The sequence below is a fragment of the Garra rufa genome, chromosome 12, assembly GCF_049309525.1.
Source record: "Garra rufa chromosome 12, GarRuf1.0, whole genome shotgun sequence".
NCBI lineage: Eukaryota > Metazoa > Chordata > Actinopteri > Cypriniformes > Cyprinidae > Garra > Garra rufa.
In genome coordinates, this window is record NC_133372.1 from 26526973 (window position 1) to 26552084 (window position 25112).

The 25112-nt window shown below is 37.1% G+C and overlaps 1 protein-coding gene across 1 annotated transcript; it reads right to left on the reverse strand.

Moving 5' to 3' along the window:
* Positions 1–1752: 1752 nt before the first annotated feature.
* Positions 1753–22033, reverse strand: lurap1 (leucine rich adaptor protein 1). The gene is made up of 3 exons (XM_073852644.1): positions 21742–22033; positions 21255–21464; positions 1753–5365 (listed from the first exon to the last, which is right to left on the reverse strand). Exons 2-3 carry the CDS (start codon positions 21447–21449, stop codon positions 4700–4702), a joined length of 861 nt encoding a protein of 286 aa, XP_073708745.1. The 5' UTR covers positions 21450–21464; positions 21742–22033; the 3' UTR covers positions 1753–4699.
* Between the last annotated feature and the right edge of the window lie 3079 nt (positions 22034–25112).

The following is a 25112-nucleotide window of genomic DNA, read 5'->3' on the forward strand; positions in this document are numbered from 1 at the left end:
GAACAACGTATTCAGTAGTACATTAACCGTGCAATCCATGCTGTTGTTTACATCCGAGTATCTCCGATATGGCCGCACATATGGGTACTGTTGAGGTCAAAAGTTTACAGTACAACCCCCCCCCCCCCCATTTCAGAATCTGCAAAATGGTAATTATTTTATCAAAATAAGAGGGATCATTCAAAATGCATGTTATTGTTTATTTATTACTGACCTGAATAAGATATTTCACATAAAAGCTGTTCATATATACGAGTAGTACACAAAAGAAAATAAGTTGAATTTATAAAAATGACCCTGTTCAAAAGTTTACATCCCCTTGATTCTTAATACTGTTTTGTACCTGAATTATCCACAGCTGTGTTTCTAATGAGTTGTTCATGAGTCCCTTGTTTGTCCAGAACAGTTTAACTGCCTTCTGTTTTTTTTTTCAGAAAAAATCTTCAGGTCCCACAAATTCTTTGGTTTTCCAACATTTTAGTGTATTTGAACCCTTTTGAGATATTTAAGATCCATCTTTTCACACTGAGGACAACTGAGGAACTCATATGGAACTATTACAGAAGGTTCAAATGCTCACTGATGCTCCAGAAAGAAAAAAACATGCATTAAAAGCCAGGGGTGAAAACTTTTGATGCAGAACAGAATGAGGTGTACATTTTTCTTATTTTGCCTAATTATCATATTTTTTTTCATTAAGTACTGCACTTCGGAGGCTACAGAAGATAGTTACATGTTTCCCAGAAGACAAAATAAGTTACATTTACCCTGATCTTGCAGTTCAACTGACTCATGAACAACCATCACTAAACAAAAAACAGCTGTGGATCATTTAGGTAAGAACACAGTATTAAGAATCAAGTGTATGTAAACTTTTGAACGGGATCATTTTGTATAAATTCAACTATTATTTTCTCTTGTGGACTATATGTAAACATCTTTTATGTGAAGTAACTTGTTCAGGTCAGTAGTAAATAAACAATAACATGCATTTTGTTATGACCCCTCTTACTTTGGTAAAACAATTAACATTTTGCCAATTCTGAAAGGGGGATGTAAACTTTTGACCTCAACTGTAACTGACAAAATTGTGACACAAATGCAAACCCTCTATTATTGTGGCACCCTTACACATTCTTAAGAACAAAATATCTCTGAAGTTTATTCCCATTCATATTTAAACAAATTTAGCACACCAGAGTGACTAGGTGCATGAAGTGTGTACATTTAACCACTTTTCATTCAAAATGCTGTTAGTTTGCACAGACTGTGTACTATATTACAACATCCAATATTTTAAGCGAAGCATTTTCACTAGTGGTCTACGTTTTGGACCTCACTGTACTTGTTTGCCTCTCACCTAGTTCAGCATGTGATTCAGAACCACTGCTGTTTCCATTTATATTTTTCATTTCATCTCTCTCCAATCAATCCATTTGTCATTTTTTAGTACCTGTTCCCTTCTCTTTGATCATTTTCACCATCTCACTCCAATATCTTCACCTATTCCTGCCATAATCCAGTTCTTCACACAGTGGCTTCTGGGATTTGTCCTGTCTCCATTTCCCTGACTCTAAACAAACAGCTGAACGACACACACACACAAGTTACACACGTATTCAGTAGTCATGGAAACCTCGTCCTAGAAGCCCAGACATTATTAACTGAGAGTGGGTGTTAGAGCCAAGAGAAACTCTGAGTTTAGTTACTGCTAGTTCTCTTTTTCTGAACAAAAATAGATGGATGCATAAATACAGTACAGTGTTTTATTACGTAACACACTATTATGTTAAATTGCTAAATACTGATAGTACTTTCAGTTCCTCCATTAGACAAAAAAATATTACATCAATGCAGTTCTTTTGGCATACAAAACATAGGCAATGCAGGGTTATATCCAGTGCTAACACTGTGACTAGTAAAGTTACACCACATATAGAACTTGATTAACTGGTAAAGGTTAGTCTGAACAACTTTAAATTAAAAGTGCACTTTAGGTGCTAAATTTTTAAATAGAAAAAGACATCACAAATGCAAAGATCACAGCACAACCACTGGTCTCCATGCATTTGTACGAGCTTCATTGGATCTGTGCAGTGGAATAAGCTATATGACATCCTTAATTTCCTGTTCCTGTTTTTTTAAGCTTATTTAATTCGGTGATCCAATAGAACCAGTATTAATTGGTACGTCAAAACAGGATACTACTTAAAGCTAACCCACGGTTTACCTGATTAGATTGACAATACAGCATTGATTACATAAGCATTCTGACAGACAAAGAGTAAACTACAAGCAGTTTTCAAATAAACAACATTTTATATATAAGTAAAAATGGCATTTGATTGTATAATTAATTGTCAAAGGCAACTCAAGGGTGTTGCTGATTCTGGACTGAGGGTCACATTGTAACAGATGGGAACATGCTTGTTATTCAGAATGGATTTATTCTTTGACCTTTAGATGTTAACTCAAAGGAACACACTCTGAGGTGATTTAAGACTTTGGTAGTAAAATGGAGCATGATTTAAACATTCCCTACAGTTTAAGAGCAAATGCTGCACTTTATTTTGTCCATACTGTAATCAGCAGAAAGGTCAAACAAAATGGTCAGGCACAGCATTAAAAAATCTATTCAATCTTATTTTAAGAAAATAAGCTGCTGTGTGGTTTCAAGCTTTTCGGATTGTTTTAGCTAAACAAACTTTGGTCCACTTTAAAATATTAAGGAAATGTAAAATGGGAGCATTTGTGCAGTTATTTTGTTCAGGGTGCATTAAGTTGATCAAAAGTGACAGTAAATGTTACAAATGATTTCTATTTCAAATGAATGCAGTATTTTTTTAATATGTGACCCTGGACCATATATATTTATATCATAATAAATAAGATTTCCATTGATGTATGGTTTGATATTTGGAAATCTGGAATCTGTGGGTGCAAAAAAATCAAAATATTGAGAAAATTGCCTACATTTTAAAATATATTGAAATAGAAAAGTTATTTTTAACCGTTATATTTCACAAAATCACAATTTTTAATGTATTTTGATCAAATAAATGCAGCCTTTGTGAGCATTGGATACCTCTTAAAAAAGAATGAATTTTATTAATCCAAAACTTTTAAATGATAGTATTAAAAAAATTGAATTTTGTGAACTTTTGATTGTTTCTGAGAACTGTTTTAAAAGAACCTAAGCACACAGGATTGAAACTACATTATTTAAATTAAATTATTACACGGCTACATGGAATACTTGATTCTGATTGGTCAGTCACCACATTCTGAGGTATGTCATTCCCCAACTGGTAAAAACTGATAACACGAGCTTATCCAGGTAACTGCAGACGGCGCTGTTCGCTTGTTGGAAACATTTTTTTTTTCTTTGTGGAAGCTTAATGTTTGGTTAGCTAATGAAACACTTACTTAAACTCAATTTTTTATTTTATGTGTACAATTATTTAATTGTCATCCTGGTTTGTATCTTTCAAATGTCCATCTAGTTTGAACCTGCCACTTACTAGCAACTGCTTTCTTCACAGAAGCTTTGCATGCAAATATTTCAACTGAAATCAATATTTTGTTTCTAATTATTTACTTTTGCGGCAAGCAGCCATATAATAAGCGAGATAATGTACATCTAGCTGGTTATTGCAAAATAAAACCCTTCAGCCTTAACAACTGTTGATGAGCCTGACGGGCTTTATTCTGCGATAACAACCAGCTGGATGTCCTTTACTTGTTACACGGCTACACAGAATACTCTATTCTGATTGGTCAGTCACCACATTCAGCAGTGTGTTATTCCCTGATAACAACTGGTAAAAACTAATAACACCGGCTCATCCAGGTAACTGCAGTCGGCGCTGTTTGCTTGCTGGGAACTTTTTTTTTCTTTGTCGACACTTTGAAATTGTTTAGCTAATAAAATATTAAAAATCAATTCAATATTATGTGTACAATAATTTAATTGTCATCCTGGTATCGCAGACCCGCACTCTCTTGTTTCATACAAATGCAGCTGCTGCCATTTCGTGACGACTGTAATGTATTGTTTATTAATCTTAAATCAACGTCTTTTATTGCCATAATTATGCCGTCTAGTTTAAACTTGCAATTTGCTAGCAACTGTTTTTTTTTCACAGAAGCTTTGCGTTATAAACTATATATCAATATTTTGTTTAATAATTTTGTATTGTGGCAAGTAGCCGTGTAATAAGCGGGATAATGTACATCCAGCCGATTATTATCAAACTGCTGATAGGCATGTCAGGCTTTATGCTACGATAACAACCAGATGGATGTACGTTATCCCTTACTTAATGTACTGACATATTCAATAAAGTCCTGAATTACTGACTTCTTAAATGGTTGTGCTGAATCAATAGAAGCCATTACAGAAAAGATAATCTCATGAAATGCACATTTGAAACATGCATCCATAAACATCTACACAACCTGGCAAAGAATATAATGTCAATACTTCAGGATTTTTAAACTCTTGACCCCCTGCAGGTCTAAGCTTCTTTCCATTATTGATTCTTTTCCGTCAGTGACCTCTTAACCTTTGTCATTTGAGGAGATCTGAAAAGCTGGCCTCAAATTAATCTGAGATCAAAGTCTGCAAGCAAAAGCTCAGTTGTGAATATTGAACCAGAGCAGTCTTTCATCAACACCTTTGGCTTGATCATGCATATTATCACAAAAACGTCACATCATCCTGCGACTGGACCCAACGCCAGTGTGCATCATACTCCAGCTGAACTTTGCCGTTCATTTTGCAGCTCTCCAACTCAACTTTGCCATTCTTGTAGGGTTTCATTTTAGGGCTCAAATTCTTCCCCAGCTTCTCAGTGAGACAAGCCCTGGGTGAATCTGGTCTGACCATTTGCTTTACTGCTTTGTCCAGGATTCCATTTGGCTTGTTGGACGGTGCTTTATTCCAAACCTGAGCTTCTTCTTTAGGGGCTTCAGACTTGACTTGTGGAGATCTGGTTCCAGATCCAGTGGAATTTCCCACTCCTCCTCCAGTACCTCTGGAGCCTTCTGTCCCCATAGGGGTGGCACAGAGTATTGAATCAGTCCCACTGGAGGGGCAGTACTCATCCAGGTCATCAGCTAATGTGTCCAGATAGCTGCCAATGGAAATGTTGTCCAGCTTGTCATGAGGGTCCTGCAGACTGCTCCAGCTGCCCCTCCATGAGGTGTCGGGACCCTCCCCTAAGCTGTACTGGCTGCTGGTCAGGCTGCTGCAGCGGCTGGTGAGAGCGCCACGCTCTTCCAGGAGCCATTTTACTGCCTCGATGCCCTCATGAAGTGCTAGCAACTGGTTCAAGATCTTGACGTCTGCTGCTCGTAGATGAGCCTGGGTAGAGGAAACACATGGACATCAAGAGATTTTATAACAATCATAACTAGTTAAATGAGAGTACACACTACACTTTTAAAAATAAGGGTTTTTCATTGGAATTTATAGGGGCCTTCGCACCGGGAGGAACCTTTTCCTAGTTCCTAGACTATTAGCGGAAGTACCTGCTTTTTGGCATGTTTACACCACAGGGTCTAGGAAAGGTTTTAGTTCTAGGAACACTGTTTCGGGGAACTAAATTAGCTCCCACTTCAGAGTACAATCTAAAGGGGCTTTCTCAATGGAGGAATCTCTTTTTAGTTCCTAAACTATTGGTGAAAGTTCCCGCTTTTTGGCATGTTCGCACCACAGGATCTAGGAAAAGTTTTAGTTCTAAGAACACCGTTTGGGGAAACTAAATTGGCTCCTTCTTGAGAGTACAAACTAAAGTGGCTTTCACACTGGAGGAACCCCCTTATAGTTTCTAGACTATTGGTGGAAGTACCCATTTATTAGCATGTTCGCACCACAGGATCTAGGAAAGGTTTTAGTTCTAGGAACACCGTTTGGGGTAAACTAAATGGTCTCACTTTACATTAGGTGGCCTTAAAGGAACACTCCACTTTTTTTTGGAAAAAGGCTCATTCTCCAACTCCCCCCGAGTTAATAAGTTGATTTTTATCGTTTTGAAATCCATTTAGCCGTTCTCCTGTTCTGGCAATATGACTTTTAGCATAGCTTAGCATAGATCATTGAATCCTATTAGACCAATAGCATCGCGTTCAAAAATGACCAATGAGTTTTGGTATTTGTCCTATTTAAAACTTGACTCTTCTGTAGTTCTATCGTGTACTAAGACCGGCGGAAAACGTAAAGATGCGATTTTCTAGGCCGATAAGATTAGGAACATAGTAGTTCCTTTAACTACTATGTACGTACATTTAAATTAATCATTTGGTACAATGTACTTAGTGTACATGCATGTTTTTACATTGTACTTATATTTTGTTAAAAACCTATTTGTATTTACATTTGTAATTAATTTCTGTAATTACCACTGTTGACCCATCCCTTACACCCTAACCCACCCTTAAACCTACCCATACCACCAAACCTGTCCCTAACCTTACCCATATCCCACATTAATAGTAGCAAAAATGTTTTGCAATGCAATATGACCACATTAAGTACATTGTACTTATTTTTTAATGTAAGTACATAATAGTTAAGGCCACCTAATATAAAGTGTGACCAACTAAATTTGCTCCTACTTCAAGGTATGATCTAAAGGGGCTTTCGCACCAGAGGAACCTCTTCATAGTTCCTAGTCTATTAGCTGAAGTACCCCATTTTTTGGAGTGTTTGCACCACAGGATCTAGGAAAGGTTTTAGTTCTAGGAACAGTGTTTGAGTAACTAAATTAGCTCCTCCTTCAGAGTACAATCTAAAGGGGCTTTCGCACTGGAGAAACCTCTTTATAGTTCCTAGACTATTGGTGAATGCAACCAGGAAATCTTTAATTTAGGAACCACCATACTGAATAGTTCCTAGACCTGCAGTCTTAAAAATAAAGGCTTCAAAGGATTATTTTGCAGTGATGCCATATAAGAACCATTTTGGTTTCCCAATGAACCTCTTAGTAAACAGTTCTTTTAAGAACCATTTAGAATAAATTTTTCTGCATTTGAAAGGTTCCTTGGATGTTCAAGTTTCTTTATGGAACCATCAATGCCAATAAAGAACCTTTAGTTTTAAGAGTGTATGCGGTACGAAAGCCCCTTATGGTTCCATGAAGAACCTTTAACATCCATGCAGCCATTGCAAAAAAGGTTCTTCATAGTGGGAAAAGGTTCTTTAGATTATTAAAATGTTTTAATAAAATGTCCCAATAACAATAATAAAAAAAAAACATGGTTCTTTTAAAGGTCCCATATTGTCAAAATTCCTGGCTTTTTTCATGATAACTGAGGACTAGGGGCTATGTAACTACCATATAAGTTTCAAAACGGTCAATCCACAGCAAAATGCACACAGCCTGCTTAAAGTAGCTGTTCATTTTCACGAGCCGCTGTGACTTCCGTAAAAATGCGATGTCCGATCTACTCAAGTCACCGCCTTCAGTCACCGCCTCAAGCACCAACCATCGTTCCACCCTCCTTTGGTCAAACCCAGACAACATTGCGTCCATTCCATTGCTAAGCAACAACAACACGAAAAAAAGTCGAGAAAACCCTGTTCAGTCGATAGATGTCAGGAAACTACATCATTGCACAGGCTTCTGAACAACGTTAATATAAGAGACCACTGGCACATCAACTTCAGCCTCTTTCACACAGCCATTCCGTAAAATACACGGATAATGTGTCCCATGATTTGTTCCGGAATTATTTAATTTGGTTCATTCACAGTTGTTTTCCGGAATCTGTGCGTGCTTTACACACAACCCGTAAAGACGTGTGACATTAAGATGTGAGGTGTATTGCGAAGCGTACATTTCACTAAACTTAAACTAACCTGATGAACAATCTGTGCTTCAGCGCTGATAGTGAGGAGCTCCCTGATCGCTGCTTCATTCCACTTTGCACGTATTTTCTCCGTCGTGAAGAGTCGCAGGGTAACGTGCATCATCACTACAACACTGCCTTTATGGCATTTGGTTCTGGCTTTTGTTCACACAGCGCTCGTTCCTGTAATTTTCCAGAATCAGTGCGCAGTGTGAAAGGGGCTTTACTAAAGCAACAGTTACCTAGCTTACTGCATTCGGTGTTTGAAAAAGAAAGAAACATAATGATCATTCTGAAATATCCTGTTGAGTATCAGCAGTTAAAGCTCTCTTTATGGCTCTGGACTAGGCTACAGCATACATGACCATAGTTACTTGTGGTTGGCCTGGCTGTGCATCACTCAGAAAACAACAGGCCAATCAGAAGACAGGCTCATGAATATTAATTAGATGAGCCAAAATCGACCTGTTCTTGACAGAGCTCCTAAAAAAGGAGCTGTAAATATATATTGAGATGGTTTTTGGCACTTATACCTCAATACATATTCTTAAGGACATCAACTAAAATAAACCTCCAGAAATGTGTACAATATGGGACCTTTAAGATCTGTTCACTGAAAGGATCTTTGCATCGCTACAAAAACCTTGGAATATAGCGCATTATCGTATAGTCAACTTTATGGAGCTTTTTTGTCATTTAGAAAGTATGACAACTTTAATAAATGCTCTAAATGCATTCTGATTAGTGCTGATTGTTGTATTAAGTCTGAGGTTCACAAGCATGACTGGAGTCCTGTGCTGACTGCAGAGCCGGAGGTCCATTACTGTAAATGCTGTTGAGATTTATAGATCTTCCTGACAATATCCATTCCTGTGAAGCACTCTCGTCTTCCTATTTCCCACAGCAAATATAGCCTAAGCAATTTTCTGACACATCTGAACTTGATGTCTAAATAAAAGTAAAACCTTAGCAACAAAATAAATGAACTTCTGAGGGCTTCTGTTTGAATTAAAAATAACATTTAGATTAAATGTTATATATGCTCAACATTTACATTAGCTTCCTCCTAGGCTTCCTGTGGCCAAATTAATGGAAAATAAAAATGGATGCTATTGATTCTTTAGTTGGTCTTTTGACTTAAAGTAATATATTAGATCCTTCCTTCATCTTTAGATCCTGCGTTTGGAATGTATTCTCATTTTATGAGGTATATCTGTCAAACATTCCTGTTATGATGCTTCATTTGGCAGCAGCAAAACATTTTTGTCAGGAAGTTAGACATTTACCACATGTAATATGATATACAAAGTCCTGACCTCTTCTGACTGACTGAATGGCTCTCCAGCCCATAAAACAGTGCTCATCAAATAGTCAGTGCTTCCTCTGAAAGCCACAGTACTTTGGCTCCCACAATCCCTGACGGATACTGCCCTGTCTGCACCCCATCAGCTACGGTCACACGGCGCTTCTTAAAGAAACAGTTCACCCAAAAAGGAAAATTCTGTCATTTACTTACCCTCAAATTGTTCCGAACGCAAATGAGATGAGAAATGAGAAATTCTGTGGAACACATTGGAAACTGACAGTCTCAGTCACCATTAATTTCCACTGCATCTTTTTTCCATACAGTTAAAGTGAATGATGACTGAGGCTGATTCTGCCTTGTCCACCTTTTGTGTTCCGCAGACTAAAAGAAACTCGCACTGGTTTGGAACAACATGATGGTGAGAAATTTTCTTTTTTAATTGAACTACCTTCTGACCATTGCTTATTAAAAGGAAGATGTCTAAATGTAAATTCATCTGCTAAATGCCAATAGATTCAGGACCAGCTTGAGAGCAGGATGAGATAAATCAGTTTAAGTGCACTGGGCCTGCCATAAATGGACAGCATGCTCTTCTCCTATACATCCAGGCTTCTGTGTAATTTAAAGGCCATAGTGCACATCTGACGTCAACCACACTAATTACAGTATAAAAAACCAAAAGAGAACATTTCGGTAAACGAGAGCGTGGGATACAAAAAGAACAAATGAAGCAGCGAAAGGGGGAGGGGAAATAAAGCCAAATTTAGAAGGCAAAGACAAACAAGCATTTTTACAGTAAATACAGAAAGATGTAAATACATAGGGAAAGATTCAGAGAACAGATTGTAATAGCTCTGCTCTGGTGTGGCTTGAGTTGGGTTGGGTTCATGTCGGCACCTCAGTCTGCGTTGCTGAGACTAATGAACACACTCGTAAATATTCTCCCTGCCTCAGCACTGATGTGGTGAGCGCTGATCTGGCTGTGCCTAACATCAGTCTGTCTGCATCTCTATGCATTAAGAACTTTATGAATTAAACATACACTACTGTTTAAAAGTTTGAAACTGGGCTGGGAGTTTTTATTCATTTATTTTTTTCTCATGTTCATCTAGGCTGCATTTATTTGATCAAAAACACAGTACTGTGAAATATCCAAGTTTAAAATAACTTATAATAATGCAAAGCGGAATTTTCCACAGCCATTACACCAGTCTTCAGTGTCACATGATCTTTCAGTGTTTCAGACATCTTTCCAGTATGCTGATTTGGTGCTCAAGAAATATTTCTTATTATTGCCACATTTAACCCGCTTAATATTTTTGTGTGGAAACCTTGATACTTTCTTAAAATTCTTTGAATATAACGTTCACTGAGAATAAAAACGTCCTGATAATTTACTCACCCCCTTGTCATCCAAGATGTTCATGTTTTCCTTTCTTCAGTCGGAAAGAAATTAAGGTTTTTGAGAAAAACATTGCAGGATTTTTCTCCATATAGTGGACTTCAACTGGAACCAATGGGTCGAAGGTCCAAATTGCAGTATCAATGCAGCTTTAAAGGGCTCTACATGATCCCAGTTGAGCAATAAAGGTCTTATATAGAAAAAAGAAAAAAAAATACAAATGCTTGTATTGTATTAGCTCGACTTCACACATTACGTTATCAAGTTGATTACGGAATCCTGGGTTTTTGAGGGGGAAAAAATTTCCTCAAAAACCTTAATTTCTTTTTGACTGAAGAAAGAAAGACATGAATATCTTAGATGACGTGGGTGAGTAAAATGAGGTCATTTTTATTCTGAAAGCAAACTAAACCTTTAATGTCACTTTCAATCAATTTAATGCATTCTTGCTGAATAAATACTGGTTGCTTATTTTCAAGTGACTGGAGCTTTCAAGCTGTGAAAAGGACACAAAAGCACCATAAAAGTTTTACACAATTGTCCAATCTTTGAAAGCCAATATGAAAGCTCAGACCGTTACTGTCATTATTCACTGACAATATTCCCTTCTAAGATCACTGAATCAGTGAGTTAAACTCGAAAACTGGATCGGTCCAATTTGTGAACAAATAATTCAGACATATAATTGGGTTGTTTTAACTGAATCAACCAATCCTTCTTAAAGCTTGAAAGCTCCAGTCCCCATTTATTGTAACTGCACAGATTCTCTAAAACATACTCTGGTTTTCCACAAATAAAGAAAGCCATATATGGGTTTGGAATGACATAAGTTTGAGCAAATGATGACTAAATTATAAGACATGTTTTATTGAACTATGTCTTAAAATAGACCTTGTGTAATGCCAAATAAATGAAACAATGGCATTGTAATCCCATGCAATACAGTGCACTGTTGCTGCAAACATCTTCCACACGAGCCACACAGTGACCCACAGACTCTCCTTAGGGAGAACATTCCACAGTGTCTGAGGCTCACACTGGAGAATCTCAAAGCCAGAAGAATTCCATTTTCCCACTCCTTAAAACCATAGCTCATGCGTCTTGAGTTTTAATCCCTGGAATTCTGGAGAGCTCATTTTCCATGCTGTGGTGTCCTGCTCTGTTAAGTATCACACCACACCACATAGCTCTGTGTGTGTGTGTTAAAATAAATATTACTCTGTAGTAGAGTTACAGTAGGCACAGATATATTAGAACAATATACAGCAGCATTCAGTTTACTTTTGCAATAATGCACATTTTCTTGATTTTGAAAAAAAGCCCTTCAAAGATGAGGAGGCTTTTAAGCAAACACTCAGATATGTGAAGAATGTTGACATTGCCATTTTTGGCCATTCCATTGTGAAATACTGCAGCAAGTAAAGCTGATGAATAAAAATTAGACAAAATCTACTCTAACAAACCAGTTTACTTAAAATAATGTTTAATAATATGTTCAAGTACACGATGTGTGTGTTCAGACTTGCAGCATCACACATCTATCATATGGATGGTTATAGTCATATTATATTTATAGTATAATCACATGCCATTCCAAATCCATAAGACCTTTGTTCATCTTCGGAACACAAATTAAGAAATTTTTAATTAAATCTGAGAGCTTTCTGCATAGACACTAGGGGTGGAACGGTTCACAGAAGTCACGGTTCGGTTCGTACCTCGGTTCAGACGTCACGGTTCGGTATGATTTCGGTACAGTGGAGGGAAAAGCAAAACAAAAATGCAGAAGGCAATTAGATGTATTTCCACTCACATACCCAACAACCGCTGAACAACGGCAACACACAGTCCTCGTCTTTTCCACCACTCTCTCGCCTGTACTACTGTAACTGACTGGAAAAGCGAAGTTTTCCCAAACTTGCGATCTAAGGGGCCGTTCACATGTCGCGCCTAAAAACGCGTGAAAAACGCTAGGCGCGCCGCTTTCTTCCTGATCAACAAAGCGCTCGGGCGCTTGCGCTCCGGAAGCGTCTGCCGTTTCTAAGCAACCATCAGCTGCGCTCTAGCTCCAAGCCTATGCGTCTCCATGCATTGTTTCTTCTATTAGCGTCAAAATAATGGGGGCTTGACAAATCATAAAGTTCAGGAAATCCCTGGACCACAATGATGGACCGTCGAGCTGACAAATAATTGCAGAGTGCCAGAGAATGTAGACGGGCTCTGATAGACCGCATACATAGGCGGAGCTCGGCTGCATCGACGCCAATCAGAGCTTCAGAGCTAAAGCGGGGCTAAATATTAGCTGTCCCTAAAGAACCCGCGTATCTAACAGTAGTTCCGCATTACATTAATTATTTTGCAGGCAAGTTTTTTTTTTATTTTCATACCGTGTATTCTCCGTTTAAATTCATGCACCGAACCGTGACCCCCGTACCGATTCGGTTCGAAACGAATACATGTACCGTTCCACCCCTAATAGACACCAGTGCAACTACCACGTTCAAGGCCCAGAAACATCTTTAAAATAGTCCATGTGACATCAGTGCTTCAACCGTATTGTTAGCTATGAGAATACTTTTAGTGCACAAACAAAACAAAAGTAATGACTTTATTCAACAATTATTTCTTCTCTTCAGTGTCTGTCAGAACGCCAGCTCCTACTCTTGTGAACGTGTAGCGAAGACTGACACGGAAGAGAAGAAAATGTTGAATGCTGAAGTTATTTTTGTTTTCTTTGCATGCAAAAAGTATTGTTGTAGCTTCATAACATTACGGTTGAACCACTGATGTCAAATGGACTATTTTAATGATATCCTTACTATTTTTCTGGGCCTTGAAAGTGTCAGTTGCATTGCTGTCTATGCAGGGTCAGAAAGTGCTTGGATTTCATAAAAAATATCTTAATCTTAATTTGTGGTCTTAAGGGTTTCAAACAACATGATTTTGGGTGAACTATCCCTTTAATTTTTTGGGGGGGGGGGGTTGTTTATTTGAAATACATGTCCTTTATAACATTGAACACAATGAATCATATCTTAAGAAAAAATAGTAATTACTTAAAAAAAAAAAAAACTTGACTCAACTTTTTAACTGTTATGAATATGTGCATAATGAACTGTAACACATTTCAAGAACATCACAGTTACACTCATTCTGTACTCATTTAACAGCATCTGTTTTGTTTTCCTCCTCCTGACACACAGTGACACTGACAGGATTGACAACATCTCTTATATTCAGATACATCACTGCTCTCTCTCTCATTTAGCACGACACGTGCGCTCTATCGCTCTGCATTCCTTCCTAACCTCTACATCCTCCCACTCTCCCTTTCACCCCTACTGCTTCACTCTTTCTCCCTCCCTCATTTCCACTCTCCTCTCGTTCTATCAGACTGGAAGAGTCATCTCCCTTTCCTCCATCTGTCAGCACACCATCCCCTGTGTTTCCCATCTGTGTGTCAGGCAGCGAGAGAGAGTTGCATTCAACGGGAGCCAAGATGCCCAAAGTCATTAAGGACACATCTCTCTCTCTCTATCTTCACGCAGATCACAGGTGACATAAATAACAAGCTGTTTGATTTCACAATTACTTCCAGTGTTTTAAAGTCAATGGGGATAATCATTTTTGTAATGATATGCAAGTCATTTCTTTTCTGTACATACACTGTCTCACTCTACACTGGTGTGTGTGTGTGTGTGTGTGTGTGTGTGTGTGTGTGTGTGTGTGTGTGTGTGTGTGTGTGTGTGTGCACCTGGTATTCATCACGTTGTGGGGACCAAATGTCCCCACAAGGATAGGAATACCAGTAGATTTTGACCTTGTGGGGACATTTCTTAGGTCCCCATGAGGAAACAGGCTTATAAATCATGCACAATGAGTTTTTTTGAGGAAGTGAAAGTGTGCACAATCTCCTGTGAGGGCTAGGTTTAGGTGTAGGGTAGGTGTAGGGCGATAGAAAGTACGGTTTGTACAGTATAAAAACCATTACGCCTATGGAATGTCCCCATAAAACATGTAAACCCAACGTGTGTGTGTGTGTGTGTGTGTGTGTGTGTGTGTGTGTGTGTGTGTGTGTGTGTGTGTGTGTGTGTGTGTGTGTGTGTGTGTCACTAGACTGTAGCTGTAGCTCATGACTATTTGGGAACAGAGTGAAATAGCATCAGGAGAACAGTAAAACACTAAATCAATTATCTAACACCCCATTTATTCTAGAAGCGAGTGCTATGTGAAATTACCTGAAAGCCACTAGCCAGTGTATTACTGCCATGAATTTGAACTATACTCAGTTATTGCCATGGATTTTACATTTTTTTGATGCCATGATGCCATGGACATGTTTAAAATATTACACAAAAAATATTAGGTATAATTAGTTTGCATTACTAACTGTTACAAAACAGGCCTGTCAATAGAAAAAAACACCAGTGTTCAAAATTTAGGGTCGGAAAAATGTTTTATAAAATGTCTTTTATGATCAGCAAGGTTTTTTTTTTTTTTTTTGTTCACAAATACCATAAAACTCATATCATTACAATTTAAAATAACTGTTTTCTATGCTAATGTATTTCAAAATATAATTTATTCCTGTGATAGCAAATCTGATTTTTCAGCAGCCATTACTCCAGTCTTCAGTGTCAAATGATCCTACAGAATTGTTAATGTTGAAAACAGTTGTGCTGCTTAACATTTTTGTAGAAACCATGATTTGATTTCTTTGGAACAATGTCTTTACTGTCACATTTGATTAATTTAATGCATCTTTGAATAAAAGTATTAATTTCTTTTAAAAAATGACTCCAATCATTTGAACCGTAATGTATATAATATTGAAAATTAAAAAAAAAAAACTTCTTTAGAAAAAATAAATAAATTAGATTGAAAACATAATGTGAAATTCAGTCCATGTGCTAAATTGTGTTAATCATATTTAATTTATATCTGAAAACAATTTCAATCTGACCTCATGAGGAAAACACACCTATAGGAACTTTTTCGCAAGACGTGTGACATATTCGATGTGAAATGTCCACTGAGTGGCACTAAAAGAGTGTTTGGCTTTTTTTCTCTGGAAAAGAAGAACATACAGTGCCTTGCAAAATTATTCATACCCCTTAATTTTTTTCACATTTTATGTTGCTGCCTTATGTTAAACTACTTTAAATTACTTTTTCTCACATCAATCTACACTCCCTACTCCATAATGGCAAAGCAAAAAATAGGTTTTTAACATTTGTGCAAACTTAATAAAAAAACTGAAAAGATCCCGTTGCATAAGTATTCATTTCTGGGACACTCAAAATTATAATACTTACATAATAATATTGAATAATAATACTTATGCAATGTACTAATTTCAGTGTTTTATTTTTAATAAATTTTGTAAAATTTACAGTCGTGGCCAAAAGTTTTGAGAATTACATAAATATTGGAAATTGGAAAAGTTTGATTAAGTTTTTATAATAGCAATTTGCATATACTCCAGAATGTTATGAAGAGTGATCAGATAAATTGCATGGTCCTTCTTTGCCATGAAAATTAGCTTAATCCTGAAAAAAACTTTCCACTGCATTGTTAAGAAGGCTTCAGGGCGTCCAAGAAAGTCCAGCAAGCGCCAGGATCGTCTCCTAAAGAGGATTCAGCTGCGGGATCGGAGTGCCACCAGTGCAGAGCTTGCTCAGGAATGGCAGCAGGCAGGTGTGAGCGCATCTGCACAAAGAAGCAAAGAAGCCACTTCTCTCCAAAAAAAAAACATCAGGGACAGACTGATCTTCTGCAAAAAGTATGGCGAATGGACTGCTGAGGACTGGGGCAAAGTCATATTCTCCGATGAAGCCTCTTTCCGATTGTTTGGGGCATCTGGAAAAAGGCTTGTCTGGAGAAGAAAAGGTGAGCGCTACCATCAGTCCTGTGTCATGCCAACAGTAAAGCATTCTGAGACCATTCATGTGTGGGGTTGCTTCTCATCCAAGGGAGTGGGCTCACTCACAATTTTGCCCAAAAACACAGCCATGAATAAAGAATGGTACCAAAACACCTTCCAACAGCAACTTCTTCCAACAATCCAACAACAGTTTGGTGAAGAACAATGCATTTTCCAGCACGATGGAGCACCGTGCCATAAGGCAAAAGTGATAACTAAGTGGCTCGGGGACCAAAACGTTGATATTTTGGGTCCATGGCCTGGAAACTCCCCAAATCTTAAAACTTGTGGTCAATCCTCAAGAGGCGGGTGCACAAACAATAACCCACTAATTCTGACAAACTCCAAGAAGTGATTATGAAAGAATGGGTTGCTATCAGTCAGGATTTGGCCCAGAAGTTGATTGAGAGCATGCCCAGTCGAACTGCAGAGGTCCTGAAAAAGAAGGGCCAACACTGCAAATACTGACTCTTTGCATAAATGTCATGTAATTGTCAATAAAAGCCTTTGAAACGTATGAAGTGCTTGTAATTATATTTCAGTACATCACAGAAACAACTGAAACAAAGATCTAAAAAAAGTTAAGCAGCAAACTTTGTGAAAACTAATATTTGTGTCATTCTCTAAACTTTTGGCCACGACTGTACACTCCATACACCATAATAATGACAAAGCAAAAACCAGATTTGCCAATTGTACAAATGTATTAAAAATAAAACACTGAAATAAGTACATTGCATAAGTATTCATACCCTTAACTCAGTACATAGTTGAAGCACCTTTATAACCTCAAGTCTTTTTGGGTATGATGTGACAAGCTTTGCACATCTGCATTTGACAATTATCTGCCATTCTTTGCCTCACCTTTTCACCTCTCAAGCTCTGTCAGCTTGGATGGGGGCTGGCAATTTCTCTAGAGTCCTAGTTGTTCCAATCATTTTCCATTATGGATAATGCTTCTGTGAACCTTCAATGCAGCAAATTTTTTTCTGAACTCTTCCCTAGATCATTGCCTTAACGCAAGTCTGTCACTGAGCTCTACAGACAGTTATCTTGACCTCAGGACTTGGTTTTTGCACTGATATGCATTTTCAGCTGTTAGACCTTTTCTGAGAGGTGTGTGCCTTTCTAAATCATACTCATTCAAATGAATTTGCCACAGTTTAACTCCACTCGAAGTGTAGTATCATCTAGAAGCAATATGAATGCTCCTGAGCTAAATTTTCGAGTGTCCCAGAAAAGGGTATGAATACTTATGCAACGGGATCTTTTCAGTTTTTTATTTTTAATAAATTTGCACAAATGTTAAAAACCTATTTTTTGCTTTGACATTATGGAGTAGGGAGTGTAGATTGATGTAGGAAAAAAAGTAATTTAAAGTAGTTTAATATAAGGTAGCAACATAACAAAATGTGAAAAAAAATTAAGGGATAATTTACATATGGTACATTTTATGTGACGTTGGTTTTGTACGTGTCACTGCAGTTCTGACTTGAAATGTTTGCTGAGTGGTGCTACAGTATAACTCTAATGCTCCGTGACATTTTAAAATAATGCACTATCTGCACTACACCTGAACCTACCCGATAGCATGAACAAAAGTGAATGTGATATAAAAACTCAATCGCAAGCATGCAATTTTAGCTTGTTTTTCGATCTTTCAGCTCTTTAATTGTGATTTTCATGGGATTCCTACCCAAGGATTCCGCATCCTAGGTCAATTCCGTGTCGGCTGAGCTACCAAACAAAGCTTGTTACATCCGGAAAGCGAAACATATGAAGCTGTAATCATAACTGTGTACAAAAACGATTACAAGTGCTTGCTGTTTTACCACCTCTAATGTTAATTTTTGTTGAAAACTGCAGTGATATGAACTTATTGGTATGTATTTCGGATCTTGTGAAAAGTTCCCATAGGTACGTTTTCGTCATGACATTTCTGTGGATCATTTTGGAATCTCCAGTTTGAAAACCTTCTCATTTACATTTCTGTTGTGTGCCTTCAAACCATATGTAAATTTTTGTTTTAGATGTTTTACACAAAGTGTACAATTACTTTTGTTGAACTACAGTTTGCCAAAGCATACAGATAATGATCACATAAATGTCAAGACAGTGCTTTTAGCACCCTTCACCTTTTCATCTGAAACCACAAGTAGGCTTGTCTACACAGATACTGGCTGACGCAGTAAACCACTGACATGTTAAGATCACAGAGGTATCCGCAGCAAATTAATAACACTGCCTTCCCAAATTCAGAAATGCAACTGGCAGTAGCAATATCCATGACAGCTTTGGGGCCTTTTACAAAGTCTCCCACTCAGTAAAGAGCACCATAGCAACAACATCAGGGTCCATTTGCTTAATGGCTCTGCATTCCACAGGGAAACAAGCTCATTTCCCTAACTACAACAATTCTTTATACAACCGAGGGCGTATCGGCCCCAAGAGTTTGAACTTACAGTATGAAGCAATGAACATTGAAAACAGCAGCAAATCTTTTACCGCAACTCAAGCCACTCCTTCACATCAATATCATCACAGATATGTGGTCGCAAGCAATTCATTCGTTCATTAAAAACATTTCTGCCTGTATGACAGTTTTGGGGTCATGTTTCAACGTACTATTTACTGTTTGGCAATGCTGTGAGAAATTCTTTTGCTTCTGGATGATTTGGTTTGTGGAATGTGGGTTGGGACCCTTCAAAATGAGAAAACAACAACAATGCTGCAGGCTTCTTCTTAGGAGTTACGTTATGAAAAGATACAAACATAGTTATTATAGAAGAGCTTTACACTGTAGTTTTCTATGAATACGTGACAGAAAAAACAAGGGATAAAAAAGCCAGAGGCTTTGTGTTTCATAAAAAAGGAGAAAATACTCACCACATAAAATTAATCCAATAAAAGTCATCCACACCCATTTATAAAACTAGCACATAAAATATGTGACCCTGAACCACAAAACCAGTCTTAAGTATCACGGGTATATTTGTAGCAATAGCCAAAAATGGTTCAAAATGATTGATTTCTCTTTTATGCCAAAAATCATTAGGACATTAAGTTAAAATCATGTTCCATGAAGATATTTTGTAAATTTCCATGTGTAAATGTATCTAAACTTAATTTTTGATTCGTAACATGCATTGCTAAGAACTTTATTTGGTGTGCTGGAACTTTAAAGGCGATTTTCTCAATATTTAAATATTTTGCACCCTCAGATTCCAGATTTTCAAATAGTTGTATCTCGGCTCAATGAAAAGCTTATTCATCCAGCTTTCAGATGATGTATAAATCTTAATTTAAAAAAATGACCCTTATGACTGGTTTTGTGGTCCAGGGTCACATATGACCCTGGACCACAAAACCAGTCTTAAAGGTTGTATCAGCGATTTCTAGCCTAAAACATAAAGTGTCAATTTCAGCTGACCTTTCTTCACGATCCGCTCGCTGCTTGCCCCATAAATTGTCTGTGAAAAAAATGTGTCTCTCTGGTCAGCCTAGGGTCCGAGATATGCCAAAAAAACAATCGGCACTATCAACCTTTCCACAGATAAACAAACAGTGTTCCAACCAATCAGCGTCAGGGGTTTGGTGTTGTGGACTTTCGCTCCGCCTCCCTCACATCCCTGCACCAGTAGGAAAGTCCACAACACCAAAATGTTTCAGGCTAGAAATTGCTGATACAACCTTTAAAGCAACATTAAGTAACTTTTCCCTCAATGCTCCCTCTACAGGTTAGAAGCAGAATTGTCCATTACCGCTGTCGTAAATAATTTAGCCTACCGTCGTGTCACATGCACGTTATTTGTTAGGCTATCCAGGACCGGTGTTGTGCCCATTTTCGACCCCTGCCGAATTATTACCCCCTCTCGTTGAAATCGCTACCTGATTGCCTAATCCTAACCCCTCCCCCACACCTAACCCTAAACCTACCAATACTAGGGGGGTAGTAATCTGGCGGGGGTCCGAATTCGGCACAACACCGGCTTTGGAAATAACGATGTCCAGTGACAAGGTAGAGTATGTTGTATGACTTTATAAAAGTATGAAAACCTTTTGTGAAGCCTGCCGTGAAGCAAGTCGCATTTGTAGTATCATTTGAACTACAAAACCGCGACCCGACGACCCTAACTTACATAGTGCTGTTATGGCTGATAGAGGGTCGCAGAGCGAATACGAAAGTGCCGTTTCACCCTGTTATGAGTTGATGAACCACTGACATGAGTTCGGAAACATTATTTTAAGGTTAAAAAAAGTTACTTAGTGGGGCTTTAAGTAGCTATTTGTAGCAATAGCCAAAAATACATTGCATGGGTCAAATTTATTGATTTTTCTTTTATGCCAAAAATCATTAGGAAATTAAGTAAAGATCATGTTCATGAAGATTTTTTGTAAAATTCCTACTATAAATATATCAAAATGTAATTTTTGATTAGTAATATGCATTGTTAAGAACTTAATTTGGGCAACTTTAAAGGTGATTTTCTCAGTATTTTGATTTTTTCAAATAGATGTATCTCGGCCAAATATTGTCCTATCCTAACAAACCATATATCAATAGAAAGCTTATTTATTGAGCTTTCATCTGATGTATACATCTCAGTTTTGTAAAATTTAACCTTATGACTGGTTTTGTGGTCCAGGGTCACATATGCTAGTATAAATGTGGTTGCTGTTATACAATTTACAAATTATAATACATTTGATAGAAGTAAATTAAATGAGTGAATTGTTTTAGTGGTTATAGAGATGTAGAATTGCCATCTTACCATCTCCATTTTAAGTTTTCGGATCTTCTCGTCGAGACCCTTCTTCTCTGTCTCATTATTGTCTGTCTGATGGTGGGAGATCATTTTGTGCTCCTCTCTCATCCACTTCAGGAGCCCCTCTGGGGTCTTTCTTCCCACTTTCAACTCCAGATCCTTTAAATCAGGGACTGATTCACAGGTATTGCTCTCTTCCATGATTATAAAAAGGATCTAAAAGAAAAGACGGGGAAAGAAAGCAATAAGGAAATGCTTGACCACTGCTCTAGGTTAAAAAACGTACCTTGACTAAGTTTTGATTAGCATCCCATTGAAATGCAGTATTATGCCTAAAAAAATCATCTTACGCAACAACTTGTAATTATTTGTAAACATATGACAGTCATTCAATATTGACAGTATGCTGAAATCCCCCCAAAAATACTGGGGGAAAAAAACACGTCTTGCGTCAACTGAGCTGAACGCATCATCACACACGAGAGAGACATACCTGATTAATATTCTAAACATTCACACGACTGTTTTCTTTTCAAAATGCAGCCTGTATGATCTCCTTCGGTGGGAAAGACAGACCACCTGAGCATGATGCGAGTCTCTCTGAAGATTCGTCGTTCAAATGTATCCGTTCTGCGTGCTGTTCAAACTCCTCGGCTGTGCTGATGATGCCATGACTGTGCTGAGGTAAATTGTGGATGTGATGCTCGGATATGAAGTAAGGTTTGGAGAGGAGCTCTCTTCAAACTGAATGTCTGTCCTGATGTGCTTGAATCACACGGGCTGGACTGAATTCCACCTGCATGACAGCGAGCGGAGCGCAGAAGTTCACTACCGTAAATGAAGGAGTAAACGCGACCGTCGAAATGAACAATTCACTCCGACAAGTTCAACTGGTAACAGGCCTACTTTACAAAATAGTCTTTGTTATACCTATATCACATGCAATGTGATAGAATGAGTCGCGGTTATACTTAATTTAAAGTGTCCTTGTTACAGTGCAATTATATATTTAAGTGCAATATTAATCAACATGTAGCCTAGTTGCTTAGGGTTAGTTGCGTGTAATTATGGACAATTTACTGTTGTTATAATAGTAAATACATGTAACATGTAACAAGGACACTGTAAAATAAAGTTTTAAGCAATAACATTTTCAAGCTAACGTTAAGTGAATATGTATTTTAACTATACACGCGAAAGTAAGTCTATAGGTGAGACTTCCGGTTCATTATTCACATAAGGAGAATAACAACGTTCAGTAAAGGGTAAAACTGTTTGCATTACAAACCAGTGTGCTCATAATTAAGATAACACAGTAAAATAATATGGTAAGACACACCAATTTGCAATATCAAGCAGCAAAACGATCTTTGAACGGCTAAAAATAGCTGGATATGAGACCGGAAGCCAGACCCATAAAATGTACCTCAGCCGCAACGGCTGTATGAATCTGAATGTGATATGTGCACTCTAAACACATGAAAACAAAAAAACTAAATTGTGATATTCTTAAACAAAACGACAGAAAACTAACTGTAGGCCTACTAAACACAATGTCCGCATTAAATAGCCAAACGTATGAGCAAAATTATTATTTTAACATGTTTCACCTCAGACTGGAACTGTTGAATATCAAGTACCACACTGTCTGCTAAACACATCCTAGACTGACATTTAATATGTTTCCTATATCCGTAATCTGCTTGCCAACCGTAAATCAGAACAGTAAAATAGTGAGTTGACACTATGTTTCCATACTAATGAAAAAAGTTGTGGCTAGTACAGCATATTACCACATGCAAGCCAGGACCATGTCAGGATGACATCATTAAACATCTGCTGGCTGCAGAATAAGGATCCCCCCTCTGTTATTGTCATCAGAGACCAAAACAGAACAGGAGTGTGAGGAGAACAACCTCACTCAACTGACCCATATTTCCAGTATGAGGTAACCATTAAAGTGTCACTGTTCATTCATTTACTTAAAAATGGAAGCTTAATAATATAGATCTAGCATTGGAGGCTCTCCTGTCATAATGTGGAGCTATTAGTAGCCAGATGGTAATATGAAAATATTTAAAAATGTAAATAAGATCTATATACATACTCCTCTGCTTAAAGGTGCTGTGTGAGATATTTTTGAGATGATTAGAAACACTGAGAAATTCAGAAATTGAGACCAATGTGTACCAATCTGACCTGTTCTTATGTGCATGTCACTGTTCTTCATATTTAGAGAAAGGTTTCATTCTAGTGGTCATAATGGAAATTGCACATAAAATGGAAATTATAAACTGACTTGGCTGAAAAGATTTGATCCAAAAATACAGCAAAATCAGGAATATGAAGTATTTTTCTATTCAAAGAAACTGCTTTCTATTTGAATATATTTTAAAATAGTAATTTATTTCTTTGATCAAAGCTAAATTTCCAGCATCATTACTCCAGTCTTCAGTGTCACATGATCCTTCATAAATTGTTGTAATATGCTGATTTGCTGTTCAAGAAATTTTTATTATTATTATCAGTATTTAAAACTGTTGAGTACTTTTTTTTTCAGGATTATTTGAATAAAAAGATCCAAAGATCAGCATTTATCTGAAATAAAAAAGCATTTACACAAGCGTTTGTAACATTATACACTGCCATTCAAAAGCTTGGAGTCATTTTTTTTGGATTATTATAGAAATTAATACTTTTATTTAGCAAGGATGCTTTAAATTGATCAAAAGTGATGCTAAAGACATTTTTAATTCTACAAAATATGTCTATTTCAGATAAATGCTGTTCTTCTGAACTTTATATTCATCAAAGTAACTAGAAAAAAATCTACTGTTTTCAACATAATAATAATAATAATAAAAATACATTTTTTGAGCAGCAAATCAGAATGTTAGAATGATTTCTAGAGGATCATGTGACTGGAGTAATGATGCTAAAAGTTCAGCTTTGAAATCAGGAATAAATTACATTTTAAAATATATTCAAATAGAAAACTGTTATTTTTAAATAGTAAAAATATTTCAAAATTGTACTGTTTTTGCTGTACTTTGGATCAAATAAATGCAGGCTTTGTGAGCAGAAACCTCTTACTGTTCAAAAACTTTTGACTGGTAGTGTAAATTCCATAATTCTTAAAAACTTATGAATAATTTTATACAACTTCATATAACAAATTCTTATTCTGACGAGTTAAAGTAATCTAAAAACAAAAGTTCCCATGACTTACCGGTAATATATTTTTTTATATATTCATTTTTGAGTAAACAACCCTCTTAGAGTCAGGAAATGTTTAAATAATAACTATCTGATAATAATTGTCCATATCTGAGAGCACTCAAACCAGTTTAGATCACTCAGCACTCAGAGAATAATGATAAAGGAAATGTTTATCAAAATGCTCATCAGAACACATGAACTTCCTCAGGTCTGGTAACATTTATCTCACTCCTAAGACCTTTTACACACACACACACGGAGATCAGGAAGCCACGATTTAGAAATAGGGCTACACAACAGATTGTACTTTAACAGTTATTATTAAATGCAGCAGATTGCATTTCTATCACAACTAAAGTAATGTTCTGTTTGGTTGATTCATGGCCAAATGGCAAACCCTACATGACACTAAGGTGTGTCAGTCAAATTCAGAAAGTAAGACTCATTCTGTACACAATTTCTTGAAGCAAACGCCCATGTTGTCCTTTGAAATTAACATAGTTAATGTAAAAACCACAATGTTAAGGGTGGAGAAACCTGTTACAGGAAGCAAGAAAGCACATGTTTAACATCTTTCCTTACTCACGTCTCAATCCTCCTCCTCTTCAAACCTGTATTTCCTGTCCCACATATAAGTTGTGCTGT

Bases quoted from the DNA above. Each gene is read 5' to 3' on its own strand.
- lurap1 (XM_073852644.1), bottom strand. From the start codon at position 21,449: ATGGAAGAGAGCAATACCTGTGAATCAGTCCCTGATTTAAAGGATCTG. The intron at 5,366-21,254 runs GTAAGATGGCAA...TCCTCTACCCAG, and splicing joins GAAAACTTAAAATGGAGATG to GCTCATCTACGAGCAGCAGA.